The sequence below is a fragment of the Typopeltis vanoorti genome, chromosome 8, assembly GCF_054136105.1.
Source record: "Typopeltis vanoorti isolate ZY-2024b chromosome 8, IOZ_Tvanoo_1.0, whole genome shotgun sequence".
NCBI classification, from domain to species: domain Eukaryota; kingdom Metazoa; phylum Arthropoda; class Arachnida; order Uropygi; family Thelyphonidae; genus Typopeltis; species Typopeltis vanoorti.
The window spans coordinates 66,476,413-66,503,891 of NC_143556.1; the positions used below are offsets into that span (position 1 = coordinate 66,476,413).

The 27,479-nt window shown below is 34.5% G+C and overlaps 1 protein-coding gene across 2 annotated transcripts in view; it reads right to left on the bottom strand.

Moving 5' to 3' along the window:
• The window catches only part of LOC150104066 (multidrug resistance-associated protein 1-like), a 359,631-nt gene that overhangs the window by 309,899 nt on the left and 22,253 nt on the right, over positions 1–27,479 (bottom strand). Inside the window, exons 1-2 of one of the 2 annotated variants that reach the window (XM_090397254.1) lie at positions 8,401–8,424; positions 838–930 (exon numbers count right to left, since the gene is read on the bottom strand). In XM_090397254.1, coding sequence (XP_090253380.1) covers positions 838–870 — 33 coding nt within the window. In that variant the 5' untranslated portion in view covers positions 871–930; positions 8,401–8,424. Of the gene's footprint in view, positions 1–837; positions 931–8,400; positions 8,425–27,479 lie in introns of those variants that run through there. The other variant, XM_090397253.1, reaches the window with a different exon arrangement.

Below are 27,479 nucleotides of genomic sequence, written 5' to 3' on the forward strand. Positions count from 1 at the left end.
CGTATATTATAAAATGAACAGTAATTGTAGTATATATTTAAGTGGTAATATAGAGATAGATTAAAGCAAAGATTTAGGAATAAAGAAAATGGTAATAGACTACAAGGAACTGTGCAATGCGTAGTCAAGGGTTGTAGCCATGATGGTTGCTATAAAAAAATATAGGCGGTATAGTCCCTATAAAATCAAATGGCAATCTATATAATTGAAAGAATATATAACAGAGTAATTTTTCATTCGGAAAACTGCCAAGTGCACATTTTATCTCCAATTTTTTTTTTTTTTTTTGTTCTTCAGAATAGCACGCATGATCTTGATAAAGGAGAAGATAGTTGCGATTTGTAAGTAAAATATAGTTTATTTGTTGTCGACACTGATGTAATATGCTTCAAAAGAGAGAAGTTTTCTAAACCTTAATAATATCATGAAAAAGAGTGGAGAAAAAACAAAATTATACCCCAATTCTAATGCTTTTTTCACGAGATTTCCCAAGTGCAAGTTTCATAGCTTCAACACAAAACATCCAAGATCAACCTATTGAAACATGTAGCGTTTAATATGGAACTTTGAATTCAAGTAGTGTCAGCTTATGTTATGCCTAATTATCCATTTTGCACGAAACCATATTAGACCTATAGTGCTACGATATAATAACATTTGCCCATGCGAGGTGCGTTTCTTGGCAATACTTACTTGCTTTGCAATATTGCCGGGTATATGGTAAGTCATTACCATAGGGGAGGAGAGGAATCTCGGACATGCATCTGATTTTAGCGCCATTTGTTGCACAGATATTAAAATACTACTAATCTGTTATCAGTCTGAATTTGTACTTACCCAAAGTTCTTCTCCACAGAATATGTCCCACATAATGTCGGTATTTTTGTATTACGACTAGCTATGAAAGCTATTTTTTTTATGTAGTTAAAACTGAAAAAAAAAAAATAATAATAAAATAAATAAATATAAATAAAATATAAATAAATAAAAAAGATAAACAAAATATAAATAAATAAAAAAGATAAACAAAATAATGACTAATTTTTCTCTACAATATTAAAGAATGCTAAAGATTATGGTATGATAATATCAACAGAAAAATCAAAAACTATGCCTTTAAAGGACGAGATCCAACAAGAACTAAGATAGTAATAGATAACAAGATCTTTGAACAGGTGAATTCATTTAACTACCTAGGATGTATGATCACATATGAAAAAGATATAAACGTAAAAACTGCAAAATATTTAAAAATAACAGGTGTAGTTAAGTCTATATGTAAACCAAACCTAGTTCAAAAACAAACTAGACTAAAAGTATACAATGCATTATCCCTACCAATCTTGTTGTATGGAAGTGAAATCTGGACAATAAAACAAAAAGACAAATATTAATAACAGCAGAAATGAAGTTTATGAGAAAAACTACAAAGTATACTCTATTTGATCACAAAATAAACTAAGAAATTATGAAAGAATTTAACCAAGAACCAGTAATAGAAAAAATTAAAAAATATAAACATAAATGGATGGAACACGTTCAAAGAATGAAAAACAGAAAGATTACCAAAACAAGCCTTAAAGTACAAGCCATTAGGAAAAAGAAAACCAGGACGTCCTCTTAAACGATTCAATGATGACTTCTAAGGCCGGAACAGGCCACGCTAGGCCTAAATCTTTGATACGCATGATGAATATTAAAGAAATGACAACAATATTTCATAAGAAAACATACTTCGCTATTTCTACAAATGTGCAATATTTGGGAGACCGAAATTTGGGACGAGGGTGATCACATTCCAAAGTAATATACAATAAATGAGTAATTATTAAAACTAAATAGAAAAATGTTAAATCGTACAAAACAAGTATGAAAATTAATTTGTACAAATTAATTTTCATACTTGTTTTGTACGATTACTTCTTCAAAAATTTCTTAGTCTCCCTACGAAAACCATATAATACAAGTAAAGACTAGAAAATATTTGCGCCTCTAAATCTCGTTCACTCTAAAACAGGGATAACCAACACAAGTCTCGAAGTGTTATTCCAGGGTATTAAAAAATGTGAAAATCCGTTAAAACTAAGAACTAATATGAAACTATAAAAAATGACACTGGTTTCATTAATTTCTGTAGTAATCGAAAACTAAAAATAATAAAACTTAAATAGTTTAAAATTTCCATAGCGCAAAATCAGGAGACAATGAGCCTTTCAAATGTAAAAGATTTGAGTTCGATTGTCTTTAGGGCGACAAGAATCTTTGCGAGTTTTTTTTCTTCAACTGAAAGTCAGTTACCCGGTCTAATACAGATGTGACAGTTATTTCTACCGGGAAAAAATCAGTCAGAAATATTGTGTATCTGAAAGTACTACGTAGTGAATGGTGTAGTGCAGATAGCATATTGTGCAGCATAATACACATGGAATGTATAATGTACATTGACTCGCCAACCACATGGGATTATGAAGTAGTTATTTCCCGATAAATCCTATTGGTATTTTTGGACCACGTGGAAGAGTGGATTTCAGTTAATATATTGAGCCATTAATGTAGATGTGTGTGTGTGTGTGCGCGCGCGCAGTAGGAAAGCAGTCGCCATGTAATTCATTCCCATCAGTTTAACACACAGACATCCAGATGTTCAGGTCTGCAAGTTAGAAACCAAGATCAGGGGTATAGCGAAGATGTGGGGGGGGGGCTAACGTTCTAATCATTTAATATTGTATTGTTTAAGTCAGCAAAAATAAGAATATGAAGGGTTTTTTTAAGCTTTCATGTCCGCTGTCAGTACTATTCTTAGTGTTGAACGTGTAGGACTCTTCAATCTAACGTCGGTTTGTTAGTTCACCAATCTATAAATGAGTTGATCAACTTACCAGCGTACTGATATTCCCTGATAACTGGAGCAGTTTGCCGGCCTGGTTGCCGAGCGGCTAGCGTACCGTTCTCCAACTAACAGGCTCCATTAACTTTATAATAAACCAAAATTCTGGTTTATTAAAAATTAGATTTCATTAATCCGAAATTTATTTTTTAAATCAAATCATACAAAAATATGTAAAATTGATAAAAATAGAAAAGAAGCTCCGTAACCCATTTCACTTATGGACTATAGTTTTAAAACCTGTGGCCGAGAATAAAAAATGCAAGTCATAAAATGTTGATTGAAAAAAACCGGAAGAATTTCCACTGTATACACGTTTAAATAACAATAGATTGGAAAATTAAAAAGAAAAACATTACTTTCTCGTATATGATTCCAATAAAGGTTGCTGAAATAAATTTTTTCTTGATCTCAAATTTTTGCTCATATTTTTAGAAGGTTTTATTGAGTTTCACAATCGACTGAAAATATTCATTAAATTTATAACATTCCCTTCTTCTCCTACCACTCTAGGGTGGACTTCATAACTGTGTATTTTCATACAAGGACGACGAGATTTAAACAGGAAAAAATATCTCAAATGACAGTAAACATTGTGATAATGCAAGTGCTACTTCAGTATAATTTTAAATAATTTTAATAATAATATTAAATTTTAATTTAAATAAATAATTTTAAAAGTAAAATTAGTTTGAGTATATTCATCTTGTACTCGAATATTTAATACTAAACATGTTTACAGAGTGACAAATCATTTATCACAGTCGAAATTAAAATTCCATGCTTACACTGAAATTTGAATCTGGTATGTGGGTGACGAAGTCAAGAGCCTCTTCTGATGGAACCAATCATTGGTTTAATTACAGCAAGAAATCAAAATCTGAATAATGATAATCTGAATCACCCGTGCAAAATTTAATTAAAATTCGTCAAGAGATGAAAAAATAGGATAGACGTGCTGAAAACAAAGTTATCGATAACGTCAAAATGGAATTAGGATATTTAAAAAAGGGGAAGAATGGAATTTGGGTATAGATGAGATCCACTTTGAGGACTGGAACAGGTTAAGGTGAAGAAGTTACACCGAGTATATCTGCTATTACACTTAAACGATGAGCTGAAAGTTTGCAATTAAAAATTATTGTATTTTTTAAGAACGAAAATAATTTCCTCTTTATCTAACCTGTATGTTTCTTATAATTGTTTTCGCAACACAATACTTCTAGAAACTTTATTGCGACCGATCAACCCTCTACATAAGTTATCGGTCCCAATAAGTAAATTTTCCATCACGCTTATGATTTTTTTTTCGAAGTATCATATACACTTTGAAATGCATACAAGATTACCATTGCTACAAGTGGGAAAAGGACTCTTAACTTAGGTTATTAAATAAAAATTATCAATAAAACCTAATTTCCCACTTTAGATGGGCTATTTAAATTCACTAGAATTCGTGTAATTCGAAAGCATTCACATTTGGGTATTTAGAGAGAAAATCTGTTTCTTAGCTCATTTGTTTCTTTACGATGTAAATGGGGCGAAATAGGTTCAAAAAATAGTACTTTATTGCCAAATATTTTCACTGAATCATTATCGCTAATGAGTATTAGACGTTATGTTATGTTGATTGATCTGAGTAATCTGCATTTTCGCTAAGTAGTTCTGCTCAGCGAAAACTTCATATATTACATGTTAACTAATCTTACTTCTTCCGTAAGAACGAAAATCCCTCTCTCCCTTCTCTTTGGGAGGTAGTCACCCCTTAGTGATCACTTGAGATTTAATTCTCTCATTCATGTCACTGAGCGTTAATTTTTTAAGGAAAATTTTACTCAAATACCATAGCTATATTATGTTAGAATTTGCAGACAATGCTCATCCAAAGGAGAGATTTTAGATGTTAACACTCTAGAATCCTAGCGGCAAATAGCACAAACAACGTAATTAATGACTTGAGTTGGTTGTGTATGTAACTTAACTGGCTTGCAATTAGAAAACTTTTAGAATAAACTAATAAAGAAAAAAAAATTTTTTTTTTTATTGGAAATATTTACAGATTATTTTGTGCAAACAAAGAACCTACTGTTGCCATGGAAACATGACCATTTCGTTTATCTCGCACTGATGAAATAAATATACAGCGACACAGTTAAAACTAAGTCAAAATATAAAATCAATTATTTTCAAACAAAATCTTGTTTGTTTGGCAAGTTTTCTAACTGTTTTTAAAATCGTATTAACGATTAGAATGTTTCTAATCTAAAAAATATATATATATTAAAATCTTTAACAAAATGTTTTGAGGTCTTTGGGAGACAGTTCTAAGATTTTTTATCCACTCAAATAGGCAGCATCAAGTATGCCTTCCCAGTACTGAAAAAGAAAGAAAGAAAAAAGCTGACTAACAAGAAAAAGTGCATTAGATCTAAAAATTAGGTAATATTCGTGTTCCCCCCCCCCACCACACACACACACCAACTCGGGAAGAAACGTTAGTTTACGGAAGCGAGACACCTATCAAACTACAGTAGAACTCGGTTATAACCAATTCCACGGGACCGCATATATTTGTTCGTAATAACCAAGATTATTCGTTATATCCAAGAAGGTCATAATTTGGGCGAATTAAAAATGTTTTCAGATTTTTCTTAGCATAGGTATATTGGGTAACGTAAATATTGGGTAACATGTATATTGGATAATATTGGATAATATTGGGTAACATGTGCATACATACATATAAAGAACAAAAATTTATTCTTAAAACTTAACGTTTTTACATAAAAAATCATCAAGTGTACTTTGCTTTGCACAAGACGCATATTTAATATGTTTGAAATTGTTCCTTATACCACTAAGATGCTTGAATGTGTCGTCTGAACTTACAGATCGCGATTCCATAAATCTTGTTAAAATATGTAAAGCACTTTCTGCTTCACACCAGGTAACGATTTTCTCATCATTGCTATTTTCTTCCTCGGAGTCACTACTACTATTATCTTCTTCTGGCGTATGAGAGATCTGTTTTAAGATGTCAGCGTCTGTCGGTATACCCGAAGTTGCGACGCCATTATCAATGTCTATAAAATTATCAATCTCTGCGCACGTTTCAAAATTGTTCAAGTTTCGCGCTTTTAACCATGCTAATGACGGTAAGTTATCCTCTTCATCTTCTTCAGATTCGCACTCGTATTCCGCAAGACTGGCTTTCTTAAAACAGTTTTGTGTCGTAGACGATAACACAAAATTCCAAGCATCACTCATTAAACGTATTGCGTGAAGTACACTGATCTTCGAGTCGTAAGCATAAGCATTTTCCGCGGATTTTTCTCTGCATTCTATCAGTTCCAAGACTAACAGACGATGAAAATGGGATTAAAAACATCTAATTACGCCTTGATCAAGTAGTTGCAAGACAGATGTCACATTCGGTGGCAAAAAAACAAACAAACAAAGTTTTATGTTTGTTAAATTAGCCACTACAGGATGGGCAGGACAGTTGTCTATCAAAAACAAAATTTTCCGGTTTTCACTGCAAAAATTTTTATCCCACTTGTGAATTTCATTTTCGAAAATTGAAGATGTCACCAGGCCTTCTTATTCGCTGTATAATCAACGGATAGTTTCTTTTTGTTTTTAAAGCATCTAGGCTTTGCCGATTTTCCAATTACAAGAAGCTTTCTTTATCGCTATCGGTCATGTTCGCACAAACTAAAACTGTGAGTCTAATTTTGATAAGTTTTCCGCTAATGCACTTTTCGTTTTTAAATTGGAAAGTTTTATCGGGCTTAAATTATAAAAAAAAAAACCTGTTTCGTCTGCATTATAAATGTTGTTGTATCCATACCTTCGTTTGATGTCCGGCCATACATTCTTGATCCAGTCAGAAACAACGTTTTTGTCAATGGACAACGCCTCGCCACTTACTTTTGCGTAGACAATATTGTTTCTGTTCTTAAAGCGATCAATCCACCCATTGTTGCATTTAAAATCGCTATAACCAAGTTCAGCAAATTTTTCGGCTTGAACTTTCAAAATTGGTCCGCTAATAGGTAAGCCAGCGGTTCTTTGCACTTTAAACCAGGAAAGAAGTGCCTCGTCAAAATCAGTTTATTACACTTTTTAAATCTTGTTTGTTTGGCAAGTTTTCTGATGACTTGAGTTGGTTAAGTTTTTTACACTTCGATCAATTGTTTTCAAAAGCTTTCAGAGTCAACTAGCGATTCTTCCAAATTGTTGATATTGTAGATAGGGACAAACCATACTTCTTTGCTACTGTCAGATTTGATTGGCCACTTTTCACCTCCCGTATAATTCCTACTTTTTCGGAAACTGATAAAATTTTCCGTTTGACTCCCGACATTTTTCCACACCTAGAAAATGCGTACGTACGAAATGGTAAAGGAACGACTAACGTGTATTATTCGTTCGTTATTCCCGTGAAACGAATTCGTAATAAACATGAAATACATGCATTAAATCAAATGTAATTCAAATATACCTTCAAAATCATTCGTTATAAACGTGAATTCGCTGTAACCGTGATCGTTATAACCGAGTTCTACTGTATTTTGAATTGGATGTGTGTCGTGCATCCATAGCAGTTACATCACCCGTTTTATGAAGGATATTTATATCGTTATAATAGAATACGAGTACACTAAAAAGATAGAGCACAGATTTAATAGTTCGAGCACTTGAGTAACATTACCTATTTTAAAGTATTGTATTTCGATAAACCAATATAAAAGGTAAATTTGATAACGTGCAGTTTAATTACGTGGATTAAAACAAAAAGGCCGCAATTGTACTTAAATTAGTGTCGAACTGATTAGAACATGAATTGGTGAACTGCTAAGTTTTGACGTCACAACTTGAAGATTGATGAAATATCTAGACATCGTATTGGAATATTCCTTCGTATTATTTAAATTTGCGACAATAAGGCTGAAGTGGCGCGAGGGTTATCGATTTATTTTTTAAAATTTTGCTTAATCTTGATTAATTTAAAAATCGCAGCTGCGATTGATAATGTAAACAATTACAGTATATCTATATCCATATAATAATCCTGGTAATGAAATATTACCGAGATTACCCCCCCCACACACACACACAATGCAAATCTTTGAATACGCTACAGAACTTCCTTTTTTTTTTTTTTTTTTCATAGAAATCCCATGCAGGATTTGTGGTTTTTATTCCCTGGCAGAAGCTACAAAATTCCAATCTAAGAGCTAGAATGAAAGACATTTGGGAATGGATGGTGAAAGATAAGAAAAGAAGCCTTTCTACTTCTCTTATGGGGTTATCAGGTTCATTCCAAACCCCAAAAGGTAAGTATTGATAGATTGCCTTTACGTTTGTCGCTCCAAATTTTAGGATCTCCTTCTGTACTTTGAAGTCCTCCGGGTAAATAATTTAATTTTTTTATGCTTCCTATTTTATCAGGTGAAGTGTATTTTCGGAAGGAAATCAGAGCAAAATAATAATAAAAAAAGAAAACTTACTTGCTTAACAATACTTGAACACAGAGAGCAATGCATGTTAATCATGTCACGAATCGTAACTGAAGAGCTATCGAATCGGTAATAAAACTGAGTGCAAGTTCCTTCGCCAGTGTTAATGACTCTCTGAATGATTATATCAAGTAAACGAAACACGATGTAACTTGTCAAGTTTTTCTTAAGAACTTAGCGAAGAAGGCAATATCTGCTTGTTGAATGATTAAACAAACAGGTTAAACTGTAATCTTCAAAGTGATTCCGCAACGTGTTCTCGGAATTTCATCCGGTGACTAATACTGTATGATTACAATTTCAACACTGGGATTGGAGACCTTATCATCGATAAGGGTTTTTATAAACGACAGTTAAGGAAAGCGCACCTCATTACAGTCGCAGCTCATTTGCATTTTCTTGTTAGAATTTTCTTGCTGGTGAAACAACTGGAATCCAACTACAAAAATCTATTTTGGTAATCATTTATCACAAGTAGGCTAAAATATTAATTAAATTAGATTTTATTAAGAAAAGATTATTGATTTGACATCCTGCGTGCAGTTTTGAAGGTAAAGATGACATAGTTCTTGGTATAGGACTTGACGAGAGCTGAGTTACTTTCTCTGTCCTTCATCTGATGACATTTTAAACGAAAACGGCCAGCACACAGTTATGTTACTGGCTTGCGGTGTTTATAACATTTTTGTTGATTTGTTCTTCATTTTCAGTTCTTTTAAATTCATGGCTTTAATTCATTTTTTGCTAGTTGTTTTATTCACAATTTTTCAACTTTTTGATAAGCATATATCGGTTCTTCGTGTTTAACACGTCTAATTATATACCATCTCATCTTCAATCAAGTCCTATACAAAGCATTATGCCATCCTTCAAAATTGAACATAGGTAAGTCAAGTTGACAATCTTTCCTTGATAAAATCATTTAATTAATATATTTTATCCTAGTTATGATAGAGAGGCTTCTTCGTTACCAAAATATCTGATATCCAGCTAGGAAAGCAAAGCTAAGGATCATGAATTTTTCAGATAATCTTTGGTATTAATATTGTTTGTTTGCTATTCGCCAGCTGCAATTTTTCTAAAGAAACTTAAATCCTATCAAGGGGTCACTGCAGTAACTAAACGTAATACTCAGAAGTCAATGACTGACTACAGTAATTACATGAATCATTAATTAGCTTCGCTACGGTTTTAGGTTGATTCAGTTGCTGATAAAAAATTCGACATAATGCATCAACATCGAATTTAAAAAAAAAAAACCTTAAGTATCGTCATTCTCAACAGGTCGTATCAGATTTCGACCCCCTGTTTATCATCCTTCATTTAAAAATATCCCATATGTTAAGAGTAAAATAGTGAGGATGCATCCAAGAGAGATTACAGTTGGCTACAGTTTAAAAGCTGATATTGTTTGTTATTGAGAATGGGACAATAATAAGTTTTTAATTTACATGAAAACCAAAATAGATTTTTCTCTGCGCTAGTGATGTGTACAATGGAATGGACGTTATTTATTTATTATATTTTTTTTAAATCACGCCCGGTAAACACAAACCGCACTAATATTACCTATTATTTATCATGAACGCTGGTTAAGTACCATTTTTTAATTACGAACCATTCTTCATTGTCAGATTTCCTAATTTTTAACATACGAGGTATTTTTCGGCGAGTGGAACGCAACAAACTCGGGTGGGAAGGCTAAAATTGTAACTACCAGTTCCCATGCTCGATTGACGGTCTCTCTCTTCCCCCCCCCCCTTCTTTTAGCCACTCTTCTTCCTCTATAACTGATCCCCTCGTATTCTATCTTTGTAACATAAGTGAAATAAATACATCCTTAAAAAAATGCGGCTGCAAAATTAAATGTTAAACTAAGTATTCATTCACTAAGAATTAGATACTCTGAAAAGAAATAAAGCAATATAATACGAAATGTAACAGAAAATGCAGTCAAAAATAAACTACCAACTCCCTTGTTAAAAGAAGGTTCAAATCCATTTATTCAAAATGACTACGGTCATTCTTGTTATTTGTAAGGATTTTTGATACTGCAGAGTTTAAAGATTGTTATCAGAATTAATGGAAGCAGCGCTTGAGCGGGTTTTTTTTCTTTTATATTTGAGCATAAAATTTGAAGCAATTTTTGGAACTTTTTCATTAGCAGTTTAATGAAATACTTTTGATTGTGCAGAATCATTAAATTTTAATTTGCAGTTGGAAAAAATAATCCATAGTTATTCTGAAAGAGGGCGTTTACTATGAGAAAATTCAAAGCATACAAAATGAAATTCAGAAATAAAAATTTAAAAAAGGGTAATCAAGTTTGACTGGTTTTCAGTAGAGAATTCACAAAACACGGATGACCGCCTCTCCTTCAAGATATCAAAGATAAAGAAAATTGAATTTTCAATTAAACAAAAAAAATCATTTTTATAATTATAATGCAGGTTTCAAAAATTTGAAGTAAACGTTGTCATTGAAAAATTGTAAACAAATTCAAAAGCAAAGAGTGAGATCACCAATGGCCTCTTCACTGAAGAATTCGCTTCTAAATGAACAACTTCACACGGAATTTTTACATTTCTAAATGAGTGAATCGGTTCGTTGTAAACGGAAACTGATCCAATCCCCCCCCCCCACACACACACATACCCACCCACACACTTTTATAGGTTTTTGTGCAATTATAACTTGAATCGGCTGGGTTACACTTGTTCGGAGGGAAGAGAAATACTCTCCCGGTCGTTAAAATGCACATTTTCCACTCAAAAATTGATTCAGAAGGTAAAAAAAAAAAAAAAAACCTAAAGCTAGCCAGGTTTTCTTTTATCTTATCTTCAGGCCATCAGAGATTCTGTACAATAATTAAGTCATTTCATTAAACTGCTATGAGCGAGCCGGTTTATTTCTTTCAAGCTATTTTTTTTAACAAAGTATACAGTTAATTTCATATTGAGTTATATATTCATAAATTAACGAGTTTTAACGTAAAGTAATGCATCAGTAAAATCAGATAAATTTGCAGTACGGACCTTGGGTGACTGGTAGGATGACTAATAATGTAAAATATTAATTTTTCCCTTCTGCAATGAGTATATTAAAGCTTACATTATTAGCTTGTTTTTATCCTCTCTGACAAGTTATTCCTAAACAATCACTGTATTCTTAAGTAGATTTATTTTCGCTTAGTAGAAGTGAACGTGGTAAAAGTTAACGTATCACACACACAAATCACATGACAGTTTCTCTACCATTAGCCACTCTTTAGACTATTCTATTTTTCATTAGTTGGAGGGAGGAAGTATCGGAAATAATACACTCTAAAACATCAAAAGCGGCAAATATATTTGTCGCCATGCTCTACTGCTTTTGTTCCACAATGACCATGAACTTTAATTACCATTTCCTGTAATCTGCATGTTGCACAAGTATTTTTATTCTGTACATCACCGCTAAAGAGGTGTTTTACGGGGGGGGGGGGGGGTAGAGTAATTTTTCTAAAATATCTGTAGTTGTAAAATTTTGCAATATATATATATTACGATGCATTTTTCTTCCATAAAAAATGAATTATTTTCATGGCCAAATTGATTAATTTAGGAGGGACCAATGCATGACCACGGTAATTTCTCAATTTTTTAATGTTGCACGTGATTCTCAATATATTGTTTGACTTGAAGAACTCTTAACTTGTGTCATTGGAACATCTCTAAGACTAAAAGGTAATAAGTGACCTTAGTGTAGTGATTGTTATGAAGAAATGGAAGTAGGAAGAATTCTCTTCTGAAGTGAGTTAAGACAAAAGGTATGAACTTTTATAAACTCTGTACACGCTTTCAGCACGCGATGAAATAATAACTTCATCGAGTATTGAAGGCCCGAGTTGGAACCTGTCGAAACGAAAAGTCTTTTTCTAAGTCTACAGTAATCGACCTTGAGATGAATTCCATTTCCCACAAAATGAGCAAAATAAGCTAATACACCCAATCAACGGGAATTATAGACAAACACAGAAAACCAGAATCTTTCATCTCCTATTCCATCTGGAAATAGCAAATTCCTAATAAGGTGGTGAAGAAAACATTCCCAAACAGCTCTTTGCCTGGATATTTGGCTGCCTTCGACAAATAAATCTACAGGCCCACTAGTTATATGTTTACGAAATAAAATGTAGGGAATTATTTTTTTTTTTACATTTTTTACATTTATTACAATATGTAATTTCTGTTACAATAAATGGCAATATTGCACATGAAGTGATACAAAGTGCACACGGTTAACGTATGTACTCTCCAATCAACAAGCTGCGAGTTGGGAGCAGATGAATTTCATCGGCCGATGTGAGACCGCCGTTCTGTGTATTTCAAACCGCTTCATGAAAGCGGTCCTGAGGCGGGTTAAAAAAGTTTCAGATCCAGAGTAGGATGTTTCTGGAATAAGTAAAAAAATATAATGCACAAATAAGTAAACAAAAAATTCTTATTCCGCCCACGGTAAATTTAAACAAGTTTTGGTAAATTTAAACATAACAAAACAATGACACGTTTTGTAAAACGAGGATAATAACCAAGTCATTTCATCGATTTAGAACATTGCAGTTCGCGGATACTTTTTATTTATCAAATAAAAGCGATTTCACGTGTGAACCGCGTAATATCCAATAATTTATTATTATTTAAAAAATAAAAACTAAAACAAAAAAATAACAGCTCAACAATTTGAATATTCTAAACGCCTCTCCTGAGTTCAAGTTTTTTTTTCATCTTCAGTTCTTCAACAAACTATTAAATGTGATTTGTATTTTAGTCCTTGTGTTGCACCATCTAAATTGGGCGCATCGTATATTTTTATGTGGTCCCACCCATGAAGGGGTTGTTAAACTATATTATTAGCACTGTGAGTGGGTTAAGGGTTAATAATAATAATAATAATAATAATAATCCAGAAACCGTTTTCTAGAGACGAAACATTGAACATTTCATGCGCCATCTTCATGTTCAGAATTCGAAACCTTGTCCAAAGAGAGACTATATAATTCGAAGGATTTGTGTTTTTTTTATTACAATGTAGTTATCTCTCAAAACCATTCCTTGTCCATCAATGCGGATTATATTTCTCAACATCGACTATCATATGCTTATATCATGCTTCTACATCGAATAAGCTAGGCGTTTAGATAAATTGGAAACCCTGTTTTAGACCAAACCACTTCTTTTAAAAAGGAATTTCAAGATTGGGAATATTTCCAGTCAGTACATTTCCATACAAATCTGCGAAGTACACTTGATAAATGAATGAAATAAATCTAAATATAATGTTAACAAGGGATAGCGCTACACTTTTAATTTCCTAATTGGAGGAAACTTCAACATGAACCTGAAGTATTGAATTCTGGGTGGTCAAAGATCTGTATCTGGGTTCCATTCCTCTGCTATATGTACGTACAGTATTACATGGGGAAAAAGCGAGTTTCAAAAAAAGGAGCCCGAGGAGACATTGGAAAACTTTAAATACTTGACAAAAAATGAATGTTCTGTTAACTAACTTAGAGTCTTCTATATTAAGAGAAGGTAAGTTAGCCGGGCTCATACGATGATGAGTTTCATCCCGGCAAACCGGCCAGAAGAATACCTGTAATTAACAGAAGCAATAAACAGATCTCATAACCTTAGATGCTTCAGCCGCAATTTCAAAAAAAATTATGTTCACCATCACTCTGTCAGTCTTATCGCTACGAATATCATTGAATAACTAAGTAATCAAGTAATAATGCCGTAAAACTTTGATAGTTAATTTTTTCAGGTGACTATAACATTCTCTACGCTTTTTTTTTTTTTTTTTGTTATGGTTACCTTGCCCATTGTTAACCTATTTGAAAAGTAATAAACATGGTGTTTCTTCAAAACTCTTCAGACTTCCAATAATCGGAACAGTAGTCTCACGCTGGATGAGTAGTGTCACTTAATGCCTCAGACAGTTCACATTCACAGATAACCAGATTTAAGGGGAGATTCGAATTGCAGTCAGCAAACAGGAGAGTGGAGACGCAATTCACTCAGTATATGCTGCTACTTTTAACAGATATATTACTTTAACAGATAATACTGAGCATAGATTATGCTAAATACAATTTGAACAAATAGTTTAATTCGAAAAAAAAATTAGAATGCTTTTTAGAAAAAAAACTATTTTGAATCATATAAAAACTAACGGCTAACTCGCCATAAGATGAAAAGCCCTTATAAAGATTAATCGCATCCTAAATGAGATTTAAACTTAGTTGTTTTCAAGAAAACGGATATCGTCTTTACCCGTAGAGCTAACTGAGCTTCCACCAAAGCAACTAAGTTTCTTATGTTAATTGCAGGTGTTTTCCAGTTGACTGTCTGTTTGGTAGGGGACTAGGAAATGAGGAGAGTTCCGGGATTCAAAGTCCAGTTACCACCTCATAGAATCACCTAATTTGTCTTTATTTACAAAGTTATAAATATTTTTCACTGTCCTAGATTGATTCGAATGCAGTACATTCCAAAGGAGGAATGTTGTATAGTTCTTTCTTTTCATTCATAATAATAATACAAACATAATAATAATTAATAACAGAATTAGTTGTTAGAAAAAACTAATGATATGGCATGATACGTCTCTAAAAAAAAGTATTAAAATCACGCGATGTAATACAGATCCAAAGAATGATGTGGAAATATTTAAATTTGGACACGATGAATCTAAACTGATTCGCAGTATTACTTTTTCTCATATTATGATGTGCTCAGCGAATTGACAGTTTGCCAATTTTTGCTTATGAATATCGCTAAATACGTTTGCCATAAGATGGCAAACGTATTTAGCGATATTCATGTGTCTTTAGTGTTTCTGTTAATAGTTAAAAGAAGTGACTAGATTTAGAGTTCGTAGGACTTGCTAGTAATGACAAAAACTACATTCAAATAAATTTTAATTAAATCTCAGAAAAACTTTTAAAAAGGGATCTAATTAATAATCCTATTAAATAAATGGTTTAATAATAAGTTATCTTCGGATTGTTAACTACTGAATAATTTCTTATCAAATTCAATAAATTTCTCAAAGTAAAAATAATTACTTCTTAAAATATAAATACCATTTGAACTTGAGAAAATGACAGCAGTCAATATTGGATCGGATTGCATCACTACAAAATCTCGTATTTTCTGATATAATAATCACGAGGCAAAAGTGAACGTCCTACTGGCCAAACAATGTTGGACATTGTCCTAGTAGCGTGTGCAGAACAAATGCGAACAGGCTAGACAAGGATTCCAACAAACAGAAAGTGACAAATCGTTCATGTCGACATAGTCAAGCACAATCAAAAACTAAACATTAATTCTAATTACTATTCTTTAATGAGAGTTCTGGAAAATGTAAACTGAATGAGGAGAGAATAATAAAGTATGCGTAAAATCATGTAGTGTTACAAGAGGATTTTGTTGCTGTTTTGTAGTGAGGGTGTTATTCAATGACAATAAGGATATGAGGGCCTGAAATGTGCTTCTTAACACACATAAAACAGTACCGTTCGTATGCACACGTGACTATCTAGGTTAATTTTCTTTAAATCATAATTATTGACAGTGTTTTTTTTTATGCTAATCGTTTTTGTTTTGTTTTTTTTTTTAATTTATCGTGAATGGCGTTTATCGTCCATAAGTCGCAGAGGGGATTAAAACATTTTATAACTTTTTTTATTCATTAATTATTTTTATTATTTTTTGTTGAATGATTATAATCGTTATAATGAAATACAGAACCTGCAATTTATTTTATTTATTTATTTATTTTGATATTTTTCGCTGTCCACACACTGCTAGTGCTACAATAGAACTCCTAAGGAACATTTTGGGCGAGAGAATAATTTCACGATCTGTAATTAATCGGTCATCACGTTCTCCGGATCTGAAGGCTCCCATCTTCTTCCAATAGCTACCTGAAGGAAAAAGTGCATGTTAACAGGCCCCAGACAATAGAATAGCTGAAGTACATTCGTGCAGAAATTAGGGCGTTACAGCCAAAAATATCAACAGTCGTGGAACATGCTTTAGAAAGTGCTCATCTTTGTGAAGCCGAAAATGGAAGGCATTTACGTGATGTGGTTTTTCCTAACGAATAACAAAAATCTCCAGGGTCTATATTTCATTATAACAATAATAATTCATATAATTCATAACTTACGGACTACCCTGTAGTACTGTTTAAAAGAGCCAATACATACATTTGGAGGGAGTGGGAAACGCAATGCATTAGTTGGGATGGCAATCATCGTCTACTCACTTCAAACGAAAGAAAATTTTTTCAAGATAAAAACACAACTCTGATGTTAAAGACACTGTTAAAATGCTAGAAAATGAACTCGATACTACAATATATATCTTTTGTCTCAACAGTTCCCATAAAAGTTTGATACTATATACTTACCAAAAAGAGAAAGAACACACACACACACACAAATAATAATTTGTCCTTCGCAAATCACGCTCAAGTTTGAACACTTGCCGAAACACTTTTCATCACACTAACTACAGATGGTTACCTGTTATTCCTTACCGTAGATAACTTATAGCGTATTAAATGATTTCCGTTAATTCTTCAAGTATTTAAACTGTTTCAAAATTCTCTTATCCCTCTCTCTCTCACATTCCAAACTCAAATAACACCCACAAGAATAACAGTTAAGTGATAGAAGTTTCGTAATGCCGATAAGGCCCACACAGCAGATCAAGATAGAGTTTCTCAAAGAACAACAATAACACAAAGGCACAAATGCGACAGCTTGGATAACGATAAAATTTTGATATAATCATTACACTCTGTGACAAAGGTAGAGATAATACGTGATACATACCTGAATAATAATACATTGAAAAGAATGGTTCTTTGTGAAAAGGTCAATTTATGATTGATGTACAATGCATGTTTGCAGTTTTTTCTAAACCATGAACACAGCAACTTTACTTTAAAATTAATCTTAATAACAAGCATAGATATGTATAGTTCGCTATCCCTGGTGTAATACTATTACACCAGGGATAGCAATTACAGTAGGTATAACAATATTAATAGCCATAAAGTTGACCTTTCGTGGGTGGCATGCGTTAAAATATATGTTATAGGAAAACAGGTATCAGGAATACATGAAAGTAAATGAAAATGTAAGAAGATATTCCACTTATTTCCTTTCCCTTCTCTCATACATATAAATGTATATTCAGCACGTCTTTGTATTATGTTTGATAAACGAGTACGAGGGTGATCTGAAAAGTTCTCGGCCTAACAATGAAAAAACGCATTTATCATTTCAAAATAATTTTTTTTTTCAACATAATCTCCTTTAAGACTAATACCATTATTCCGTCCCTGTAGTGGTTCTCAGTTAGATCTGCAAAATATCCCCCTCTAGTTGCAATCACCTCTTGATTCGAAGAAAAACCTGACCAGCGAGGAAGAATTTTAGTTTTGGAAAGAGAGAGAAGTCAGATTGAGCCAACTCTGGGGAATAGGGTGGATGTTCCAACAATTCATAGTGCAGATCCCTTAATTTTCACATTGCCAAAACACCTTTGTGGGCAGGTGCATTGTCGTAATGAAAGATGATTTTTTTCTTCTGCAAACCGGGTCTTTTCTCACGATTTTTTTCGTCTAGTCGGGTTAAAAGATCGGAATAATATTCCCCAGTTATTTTTTTACCCGTTTCAAGATAATTAATAAACAAAATATCTAAATTTAGCATCTCAAAACACCGATGCCATGACCTTTCCTGCTGATGGAACCGACTTTTTCTTCTTTGGCGCTGAGCAACCGGCTTCTGTCCACTGTTTTGACTGCTATTTGGATTCTGGTGTGTAATAGTGAATCCAAGTCTTCTCATCCATAGTAATAAATTGACGAACAAAATCAGTTTTATTCTTGTTAAACCACTCCAAGCACTATTCATAGATTTTCATGCGAGTGCGTTTTTGATCTGCTGTGAGCAAGCGCGGCACCCATCTTGCGCAAAGCTTTTTCATTTGCAATTCTTCATGCAAAATATATCGTACACGTTCTTTTGATATGCCTATAGTCTCAGAAAGTTCACGCACTTTGACTCGCCGATCATCCAATAACATATCGTACACTTGATCAATGATTTCTGGTGTTGTTACACTTTTTGGACGTCCTTCACGTGGATCATCTTCAAGGCTGGTACGGCCACGTTTAAACTCGGCAGCCCATTTCTTAATTGTCGAAAAACAAAGAAGAAGAGCGCAAATAAACTTTTATGAACTTCGAATGACTTTCTTTTGGCGTTAAACCTTCTTTTACAAAGAATTTTATAACCGCATGATACTCAATTTTATCCATTTCAAGGGATACAGAAAACACTTTTGCTTCAGACAGCTGTATAAAACAACTACTTAATAGAATGATTTGCAATTTCACTTGGATGCTTATGACAAATGTACCAACTTAGAAAAAAAAAATCTTGCCGATAGTGTTGCCATCTATGGTCGAGGCGAGAACTTTTCAGACTACCCCGTACGTCATGAAGTCTGGCAAATTCTTTTCGCCAAGCTGCATGCGGCACAGAATCGAGATAAACCTACTACATTCAAAAGATTAACTCTATCAGCAATATCAAATTTTCCGGACAACTGCAGTAAGTAAACTCGAATCACAAAACAATTTTGTTTTGTTTTCTGATTCGAGTTTACCAACAGAATTTTCGATTATTTACAAACGATACAACGACAAGGGGAAGAGAGCCAGGTACGAAATATTTCGGTCTAATTATTTAATTATTTTATGAAAATTATTTAATTACAAATAATTAATGATTGATAATAACACTTAAAATTAAAATATTTATCAAAATTAATACATTTATCAAAATGTATTATGGTTTAAATATTTATAATAAAGTATTAATTTATTAGTAAAAATCCTACAAAGCGCAGCAGAACTTGTAGTTCTCTGTAGCGCCATTATTACGGCATCCCTTGATAATCTATGTTTTTATGATTTGAAAGAGGGAGGAGAGGTCATAAATCTCGTGTCATTTCAAATAATAAAAATGAACGAAAGACGAAACACCTGCCGTTTTATTATGCGAATTAGTTGAAGTATCACGTTTCTTTCTGTGTATTAATAATAATAATAATAATAATGTATCATTCTGTGCATTCTCTTTTTATCAAATGGAACGTTACAACACATAAGAAATAATGTTTTTTTTTCTTTTTAATCTTTTTAATTTTCAAATCTTTTTAATCCGAGGTCTTGATGTTCTGTAATATTTTAACTGTAATCAAACAGGGATGTGCTTGTAATGCTACCATTCAGTTTATCATTCTTTGATAGAATGATTTTTCGTGATATCTCAACCTCCATTAAGCAAAGCAGCAGTCTGTATGATTTAGCATATTTTAAGACGATAACTGCCGATGAAAGTAGAACGAGTGTCACCGTTATGCAAACAGCAGGCTATTACTTGATATATATTAAGCCAAGGGAAGTATACGGAATTTGCGCAATAGAACAGACATGCACATTACACCAAATATTTTCGAAATTTTCAAAAATCTCAAAACTTTTGGTATGTACCATTATAGCTCATTCGTCTCACCCGCTAATATATCGAGACTTCTTTCCTCCCCCTAACATATACACACACATGTATGCTCTTGCAATAAACTTTTTTAAACAAGTAATAAATAAGCTTTGCCTTCTGCCAAATTTTTGAAAGTCCGATTTATTTGGTCCATACTTCGCTTTTTCTTTTCGATCCCCCTCTCTCTCAAAAAAACCTATCTATTGCTACTTAACTCTCTCACTAGAATAAAATAGCTTCATGTGTTATTATGACTTCAAAAACGGGGGATTTTGCTTCAATTTTCCATGGAAACAACAGGGATATGTGCTTTCTGTTATGGTGACTTGAAAGACTAGTTTACGTAGTCAAGAACGAATATTATTATTATTATTCCTGACACCTCCAAGAAGTCCGAGGACTCATCGCGGGAGGACACCCACAACTGTCTCAACCACTACACCGAACCTCTACTACGAATCATCTCCATAAACGTCATCTACTGCCCACCTCCACCACCACAACTGGTATTCTATGTCTGTAAATTGCGTGTGTTCTGAAGGGCCGATTTGTCTGTTTGCGGGATGAAAAACCTGAGTTTCTGGGAGAAAAGAACCCTGCTACCGCCGTATGAGATCGGCTAACTCACCTTCGATTGAAAATCGTCCAGATAAAGATTCTTCCCGTCGCGAAGAGAATCGAACTTAGGCCTATTCCAATCGAAGGGCGCAATGTACCGTCGTTCCTCCAATTGCGCTACGGAGGCGCTTATGCTTGGCACTACTATCACGTTCAATTCAAGTTATGTCTCTCTCTCTCTCTCTCTCTCTCTCACACACACACACACACACACACTAATCTTGCTTTTGAAAACGAAACAGGCAATACGTTAGCTTGCCACACCGCCATGATAGCTCAGTTCATAACCAAAACAGGAAAAAAAAAAAATCTTATACAATCGTGTATTAAACCTGAAACATGCGCCACTGATGAGCGATTAAATCCAGCAGCAATATAATCGACAATACCAAGATACCGATTGTATAAAGAGGATATACAGTATGGCGAAAGAAAAAAAAAACAGTACTGAATAACTTGATATATGTTATAGAGTAAACGTGTTCATTAACAAAGAAATATACGTTTACACATGATGATATGTACATCCACAACTATCGGTGGAATCTTGACCGGATAAAGTAATGACGACGGTAGATTACGTGCTTGAAATGTACACCTTTTCTTTCAAGACGGGTTTCATAGCACATGTGAAGGCTCTGTCTTGGAGAACTAGGGCATATTGTATAATTTTATCACTTAGTTCATAAAGGTTTCAAGGCGGGTCATGGTGGAATATCAATTTCTTCAACATACCCCGAAACGAAGGCATCAATCAGGTGATGTGAGATCAGAAGAAAGTCAAGGTTACGGGAATTCTATGAACCTAGAAATGAGCCTTCCGGGGAAGTGTTCTGGTTAATAGGCTCTAAAACCACGTGATGTGTGACAGGCTGTTCTGTTCTGTTGAAATAGCTGTGCACGAAATGGGATGTGTTTTGCACGACACATGATATGCAAATCCTTGGTGAACGGAACCAACACATTTTCGATGTAGTGTTCGCTATTCAAGAACACTCCTGGTACGTAGGAACCTCTCGATTAAGACAATGACGACACTATTGCTTGGGGCATTCTTTCGGAAACGAAGAACAAACTGCTCAAAAACATGTTGCAGGCTTGGACCATTTGCTCTACTAACTCCATATTAACGAAAATAATGCTCAACACTAAAGGTGCTTTCTTCCAACGTCGACACCATTACTAAATAATTATTATTATTTGTAATTGTAATAAATATGTAATTATTATTATTATTACTAAAACCTCCATTTAGTCAAAAGACATGGCAGAAAAACCTGATTCTCACTCCCTTGCTCACACGCTCCTTGCACAACTCCAGGGATGGCCTCTTGATCTCTCCCTGTTTTCACCATTGAAATTCTATGGAAAATCTCCCCAAACATTAGTCTGGTAATAACCTCTTAACAGCTTGTATGTCTCGATCATATTCATTCTCCTCCTTCTAACCACCAATTTCTGAAAATTGCATTTTCTCAATATGTATTCATACTTAACATTCCAGAGACCAGAAACCACCTTAGTCAATCGACTCTGATGGTTGAAAAGATGAAGATGTATTGGAAAAGGCATCTTCATCTTTTTGAAAACCAGGTGACCACATCTGTGCATAGGTAATCCATATGTAGCCTGATCAAAACCTTATACAAGGGAACCATTGCATCCTTGCTGTGCTGTCCTCACAATTTTAACAATATGTCCCCGAAATTTCAGGTCCTTGTCCACAATCACTCCCAGATCTCTTATCTCCTCTACCTTTTCCAAGATATTTCTACCGACTGTGTACGCTACATCTCATCTCTGCTTTCCAAATTTCAAAACCTTGCACTTCGCAACACTGAATTGATATACCCACTCATTTACCCATTCATCCAGTGTAAGCCTCCTGCAAAGCCACAGCTTCTGCTCTACTCCTAATAGCTTTTCCAACTTTGCATCATCTGTAAACAACTGCATATCACCATTCAGGCCTCTATTATATTTACATAGAAATTAAACAGCAATGGAGCCAAAACAGACCCTTGGGGTACACCACTAGTAACTTTTCTCTTCTGGGATATCGCTCCTCCATAGACAACTCGCTGATACCTATCAGACAGCCAATCTCCAATCCAGCACACTAATCTACTGTTTATCCCCATCCATTCCTAATTACCTGCTTGTCCTGTGGCAATTTATCAAAGGCCTTTGCAAAATCTAAATATACCACTGTGTATTCATAAAGTGCCAAATGCACTTATCCAGTGCATATGGCACTTTATTATAATAGGCAAGCAGATTGCTAAAACACGATCCTCCTTTAACAAATCCATGCTGGCCACCAAAGAGTATTTTTTTCTTGTCAACCTAATTCTGAATCTTGGTCCTAACTGAACTCTCTAACACGTTAGCCACAACTCCAGACACAGACGAGCCAATAATTAAAAATCATAGTCTTATCATCTCGCTTATGAATCAGAACAATTTTACCCTCTTTCCATTCCTTTGGAACTTGGACCAATGCAAGACTAATGTTAAAAAGATATGTAAAAGCTGTTATTAGCTCCCCGGAACATTCCCTCAAAACACATGGTGAGATACATCAAGAGTATTCAATTCCTCATATACCTCCTGCTCACTTACTAACAGTTCCTCCTCCTTTCCCACAACATTCAAGTTCTGCATGATGTCACATTCACAAAGATAAAATAGCTTTATAAATTGCTCAATAAATACCTCAACTATATCCTCTAAAGTGGTTATCATTTCTCCATTTTCACCAATCAATGCCATCCTTCCTAATCATCTTTCATCTACTGGCCACATATCGAAAATATTCCCGAGGATTTTTTAGCCACATCAGCTAACTGCCGCTCCTACTGTACTTTTGCTACCCATATCAAGCGAGTCACCTTCCTTGCCTGCTCTTGTTATTACCACTTGGTTGTTATAATCACTCATCTTGTGCTTCTTTCATAATAACTTCTTCCAGATTGCATATCTTACTTCTTGATTCATCCATTTTACACCTGCCCTATTTATCCTATTGACCTTTGGAATCCATTCTGATATTTCCTCCACCAAAGAGTTCTTGAGTAGGACCCAAGCAGCAATGATATCCTTTCCATCCAGTTCATCTTTCCAAGTTATTGCCGCAAACTGTTTCCTGAAGTTTTCATAATTACCAGCTTTATAATTCTACGTAAGTGGAATTATAAAGCTGGTAATTATGAAAGACGTCCTCAAATGATCACCCTGCAAGTGATCACACCATGGTCACTCTCGCCAACTGGTGGAAGATTTAACACCCCCTTTATAAGAACATCATCTGATGAGATGATCAAATCCAATATCCTTGATCCTCGTGTATCCTCTGTTACGTACTGCTAAGCTAATTGTCTCTCAACAATTCCATAAATTCATTTTCTTTGCTCCCCAGATGCTATCGCTTGATTCCAGTCTATATTACCATAATTAAAGTCGCCCATAATGATCACCCGTTTCTTGCTAGCTAGGCTAATTTTCCTATACATTTCCTTCTAATTATTCTCCATTTACCAGGTCTATAGCAACACCCAAATAAGTATTTCATCATGTTCGCCTTTACCTGACACCTTACCGCCTCAAAACAGCGACCGCTATATGCATCTTGAAAATCCACCTCAGATGGGCACAACTCATCTACTACCATCAAGAGTACTCCTCCTGCCTTTCTTCCCTATCTGTCTTCATGAAAAAGATATCAGTCCATCTCTATTCCTGTCAGGATGTCATCCTCATCTAACCATGTCTCGCTTATACCAACAATTTTGGGGCGAATAAACTCAATCAATGCAACAATTTCATTCCCCTTATTTCGAATACTTCAGGCATTATTAAATAAACATAAGTAATCATTTCTGGTTCTACAACACTTGTAGAAGGTTCTACAACCTTCTACAAGTCCTATACATCATTTTGCCAATGTGACACTTCAGTATCTCTCCAGTCTCTTTCTTTATATTACCACCAATTCTACAACTTTCCTCACACTCAAACTTTCCCCTTCTATCCCAGGCCATCTCGATCCTTTATTGCCCACTCACACATTCACTTCTGAATCCAGTGTCCATATGTGTTATAAAGTGTCTCTCCATCCACCCTGACTCCCTGTTTGCGTTGTGCTTCCGCCCTCTAATTTACTTCATTCATGATATTCACCTTTCCATTTGCAAGCCTCTCATCCTGCTTTTTTTGCTTTTTCATATCACCTCGCACACCACCTCAAATCTATTCATTATAGTCATTACCTCTCCTTCCAGCCGACTCCAACCGAAATCATTTAAATGCAGCCCATCCTCTTTTATACAGTTCCATCCGTCCTTCAAATTTATTCCCACACATTCACAAAATACACTCCTTTTTCCTCACACAACTGCGCTAACATAGTATTTATAATCTTTGTTCGCCATCTCAATTCATCACTATCATACCTTGGCAACACACTGACTACCTTTCCTACCACAATGTTATCTTTTTACTCTCCTTAATAATTTCCTAATATCCAATCTGACATTTTCCTTGTTCCCATCCAAATCATTCGTCCCTACTACAGTCATCAACACTTTTGCCCTCTTATTCTTCTTGTCTAACGCTTCGATACTGCTCATTCTACCTCCAGGAAAGCAGACCTTATACATCTTCTCATTCGCCACACTCTAATAATGGAATCTCTATAGAGAGAGAGAGAGAGAGAGAGAGAGAGAGAGAGAGAGCCACTCTCTAATCATTCGTTACATCTTTCGCATGGCCATCTTTCCATCCACTCTTTTTCACTCTTCCATATATGTCCGTAATTCTTTTCATCTCATTTCGCATGCACTTCATCTCTTGCCTCATCTTTATCAACTCTGCTTTCATGTTTGGATGCAATATATGATAACACGATGATTCATGTCTGATATTTTCATGCAGTACCGTCGACAGGGTGTAGCATAGAGGCAGCATGCCTCACAGTGCGCCTTAATAAGGGAGCTCGTTCAGCCATATTGCGGTACGCCGTCGCTACGTTAACAATTCCTGTTAGCGTAGCAAGTGCGGGAAAAAGTTTTTCCAAGCTTAAACTGATTAAAAATTACTTGCGAACAGCAATGACCCAAGAAAGATTGGTTGGTCTCGATAAAGGCGGACACAGCTTATAATTTAAATTTAGAAGAGCTTATAATCAGTCTCATTGTGCGATATCCACGTAGAGTAAACATTTAATTAATTAATTAATGCTGAACAGTTTATTTTTCTTCTATTCTTGAGAGATACTCGTGACATTCAATTAAGAAATATAAACACGTTAACACAAGAATATTTTAATATTTGCCAAATATTTCAGTCTGAAACTAACAGACCATCCTCAGTGGCTTGATAGGAACAGTTTTTTACAAGGTGGAATACAACAATTGATCATTTAACAGTAGAACGAGACGCGTGATGTTACATTGCTAAGCAATAAAGAGAGGTAAATTCATCCAAGTGATTAACAAATTATAGGCATTAATTAATTCACAATTTCATATAATAATCTTAATTTATAAATTCATTGAAAGATAACATTAGACTAATGCAGGAATTATATCCCAATTAAAAAAAAAAAAAAAACAGTGTGTTATCCGGATTAAACTTTCCCATATTTTTGACAAGGATAGGCAATCATTTCGATTCAAGTTAGGGCGTTGAAGTAAGGCCTCAGCACTCTCTTTGAATAGGCGTTCGAATTTATAGCGACATTTGTGTAGAAGGCGAGTCCTGGACCAGAGAATGTTGTGGCTTATCTCTATCTCGAGCTGCGCCAATCCAGACTTATCGGATTTGTTGTGAAGAATATACGATTGATGTTCTTGTATTATTTTTTCTATAGAGCGTCCAGTTGGTCCAAAGTACGACAGATTGCGGCTGCAATGAACTTGATATACACCAGGCAGAGACATAGTTGAGCGTTTATCTTTAGAAGATAAACGCTCAATTATGTCAACTGGAGATTGAAAAAGACAACAAGTTATCCTTTTTAGACATCCTTCTCATTCGCTCACCTTCAGGTATTTTGACAACAACAGTTTACAGAAAACCCACTTTTACTGGACGATACATTCTCAAACAATCTGCCCATCATCCTTATCAAAAAACAGGAATCATAAAATGCTTAATTCGACGAGCTAGAACTAATTGCTCAACTCCCACGAATTACAGAAAGAACTTTCAACTATCAAACATCACGTGAAATTAAATGGCTTCTCCGAAAAGACTACACAACATCTGTCCGATTCCTACAATCCAATCCAGAACAACAAAGAATCAATACGTCAACTTCCAATTCTATATATTTCCGGAATTTCAGGGCCAATTTCAAGAATTCTGAAGAAATATGATTTAACAGCCACTTATATCCCTATTAACAAAATATCCAGATATTTCCCATCTTCTAAAGAATATACGCTAACTACTCGGCCAACCACGTCGGCATTAATTTTGCATTAATGTTTCTCTTGTAATAAAAATAAAACAGCAATTGGAGATTTTCTCATATTTTTGTCTTATAATCCGTCATGGACGATATTTAATTGTTTGCCTCAGGACGCGGTCTAATTTGCCGACGGCCCTGTTTTCATGCAGTTTCATATAACGTTTTGGTTACTTTTGGTTGTGCAGCATCTGCAGCAGACCTCTCACCGATGTTATGACAACGATATTCATGGGTGATTAACTGACTCATGTATCTTCTCCTGAATGACTTTCTGACCTTGTAGTGGAAGCTACTGATCATGTACTTTATGATTGCTTGGTGCAACAGCAGTAGGCCTGGATGTATCCCAAG